Source organism: Cyprinodon variegatus, unplaced genomic scaffold (assembly GCF_000732505.1).
Source record: "Cyprinodon variegatus isolate N-32 unplaced genomic scaffold, C_variegatus-1.0 Scaffold550, whole genome shotgun sequence".
NCBI lineage: Eukaryota > Metazoa > Chordata > Actinopteri > Cyprinodontiformes > Cyprinodontidae > Cyprinodon > Cyprinodon variegatus.
In genome coordinates, this window is record NW_015151003.1 from 301334 (window position 1) to 303558 (window position 2225).

Here is a 2225-nt window from a genome sequence, read left to right on the forward strand (position 1 = left end):
TTTTTTTTTTTTTTTTTTTTTTTCCAGAAGAGATGAGATTATTCACAAAAATGAATTTAACATTTGAGAGTCAGAGTTTAAAAATCACCAATGTTGGGTTTGTTTTTCCTTTATTTTAGCTTGGTTGTATAATTTGGGGCAATGAAAAAAAAAAACCTGATTTTCCTTTTTGACTGCTGAGTCACCATGCTCATGTCTAATAATAATCTCAATATATTTTGTCATTACTGCAAGTCTGTTGTTGCTGCTGATAATCATGTACACAGGAAAATGGATGCCAAACTCCTTGTTGAACATAAAGTACTTCTTTTGGTTTGTTGTATTATATGACTTAATCATCAAAAGAGAGGGCTTACAGTGACAAAAATGAACAAATGCAAAAATAAAAAAAATTAACATTTCAATAGCATTTATATGATTGAAAATCATTCAGATATTGTGAAATTGTCTGATTAGATAGTTCATTGTCATGTAGCTCAGAAGCTGTTTCAGTTGTGATTTATTATAGAATTAATCCAATCAATGCTATCAGGTATCTTTGTGTACTTATACAGTGTGGAACCCTCAGTCTTTTTGCTTGCAGCCACCACTCCATATGCCTTTCCATCCTTGCAGACTAATGGATCTCCAGAATCTCCCTATAATCAAAGACAAAAAATATTGAGACTGTGTTGGGAAAAGAAGCACATTTTTTTTCTCTACTAAGAAAGAAATATCTACCCCCATTGGTCCGATTTCTCCTTCAGAACAGTATACATTTTCTTTGACACACAGTTCATTATCAATAAGTGTGACACTGGCCTCCATGAGTGTTTCCGACATGTTAGAGTTCTCAGAAGTTTTCCCCCAACCACTGACTGTGCAGGAATTTGGCAGAGAGCTATCTTCCTTGTCCGCCAGAGCAATAGGTTCTACATTTTTGGTAATCTCTGCCTTTTCGGACAACTAGACAAAAGATTGAGATGGTATTGAACAACAAAAGTACTATATACTTTCATACATTTATTGCATGTTAAAACATAATAAGTAATGCTAATGACAGATAAGAAAAAAACACAACCATGCTATTTGGTATAATGATTATAATGGATAAAGTAATTAGATCATTTTACCTTCAGCAGCATTATGTCATTTGTAAAATCAGTTTTATCGTAGTTCTCATGTAGAAAAGCTTCCTTCACAGACACTTTTTTATGGTTCTCTGAGTATTTGTGTAACCCAAGAAAAACTTTATGGGACCTAAAAAAAAAGAAAGTGTTTAATGTTTTTCTTTCTTCATCTATCTGCAGTCATGGAGCAGGCTTCATCCAAGTGAACTACATAATCATGTCAAACTGACTTGGCCTTGCAGTGGGCTGCGGTCATCACAAAATCATCACGGATAAGGAATCCCCCACAGTATTTTATTTCATTATTCTCCTTAATCAGCTCAACAAGCACCATATACGGCCTGCTGTGTGGTTTGGCCTCATGACCGCCTATGATTTTGCCTGCATAAGCTGCAACATTATGGGGGTAAAACACAAAGTTAATTTCATGACAAGTAGTTATTTGTTAACATGTCAAAATAACAAATGTTTATCTTTTTTACTAAAACAGATCAATATTATTACAAAACTCACAAAGACTAATCATGTACAGTAACACTTTGATCCATCTTAAATGTACATACTATAATAGAAACTCACCTTGTCTTTGTAAAGTCATTGCAAGCATCAGTAAAGCCAGTGAACAGTGGTTGAACATGGTGAGATCACAATCCAGTCAAGCTGCTGAGGAGTGACAACATCTCTGAAAACATCCCTTTTTATACGCTGGCAGGCTGCATAGGCTGATGATGCAGATTTGGACTGTAACCTTTGGCAAACCACACATTTTCCTTTTTTTCATACAGCACAGACAGATTCAAACAGAGTCAAACTTTATAACATTATTATATTTTGGGTTACTTCTAACAAAGATTTAACACATGAAGGTTTTTTTTATCACACATAATGTCTCTGAAGTATGTATTTAAAGAACACATCTAAGATAATAGAAGTTTTTATATTTTGCAAGAAGGTCTCCCCAAAGAAAAACAATCAAAATATTCTCTTATCCATCCTGTTTTGGTTTGTTAAGGACCAAAATGCAGAAATTAGTTGAGGTAAAACCAGAGTTGTTTATGAATGAAAACAGAAGAGTATAAACAGAAGTTGCAGATCAAGAATATGACATAGATGCAT

The 2225-nt window shown here is 33.9% G+C and overlaps 1 protein-coding gene across 1 annotated transcript; it reads right to left on the bottom strand.

Moving 5' to 3' along the window:
* Positions 1 to 77: 77 nt before the first annotated feature.
* On the bottom strand, positions 78 to 1795 carry LOC107095469 (granzyme B-like). The gene is made up of 5 exons (XM_015391584.1): positions 1689 to 1795; positions 1340 to 1499; positions 1113 to 1239; positions 721 to 945; positions 78 to 638 (listed from the first exon to the last, which is right to left on the bottom strand). The coding sequence occupies exons 1-5, from the start codon at positions 1744 to 1746 to the stop codon at positions 489 to 491; spliced, it is 720 nt and encodes a 239-aa protein (XP_015247070.1). The 5' UTR covers positions 1747 to 1795; the 3' UTR covers positions 78 to 488.
* Between the last annotated feature and the right edge of the window lie 430 nt (positions 1796 to 2225).

What these genes read in the sequence shown, in the direction of transcription:
- LOC107095469 (XM_015391584.1), bottom strand. Translation starts at nt 1,746, where the DNA reads ATGTTCAACCACTGTTCACTGGCTTTACTGATGCTTGCAATGACTTTA. An exon ending in GCAGCCCACTGCAAGGCCAA is followed by an intron (nt 1,240 to 1,339) that starts GTCAGTTTGACA and finishes CTTTTTTTTTAG; the next exon opens with GTCCCATAAAGTTTTTCTTG. An exon ending in ATGACATAATGCTGCTGAAG is followed by an intron (nt 946 to 1,112) that starts GTAAAATGATCT and finishes TCTTTTGTCTAG; the next exon opens with TTGTCCGAAAAGGCAGAGAT.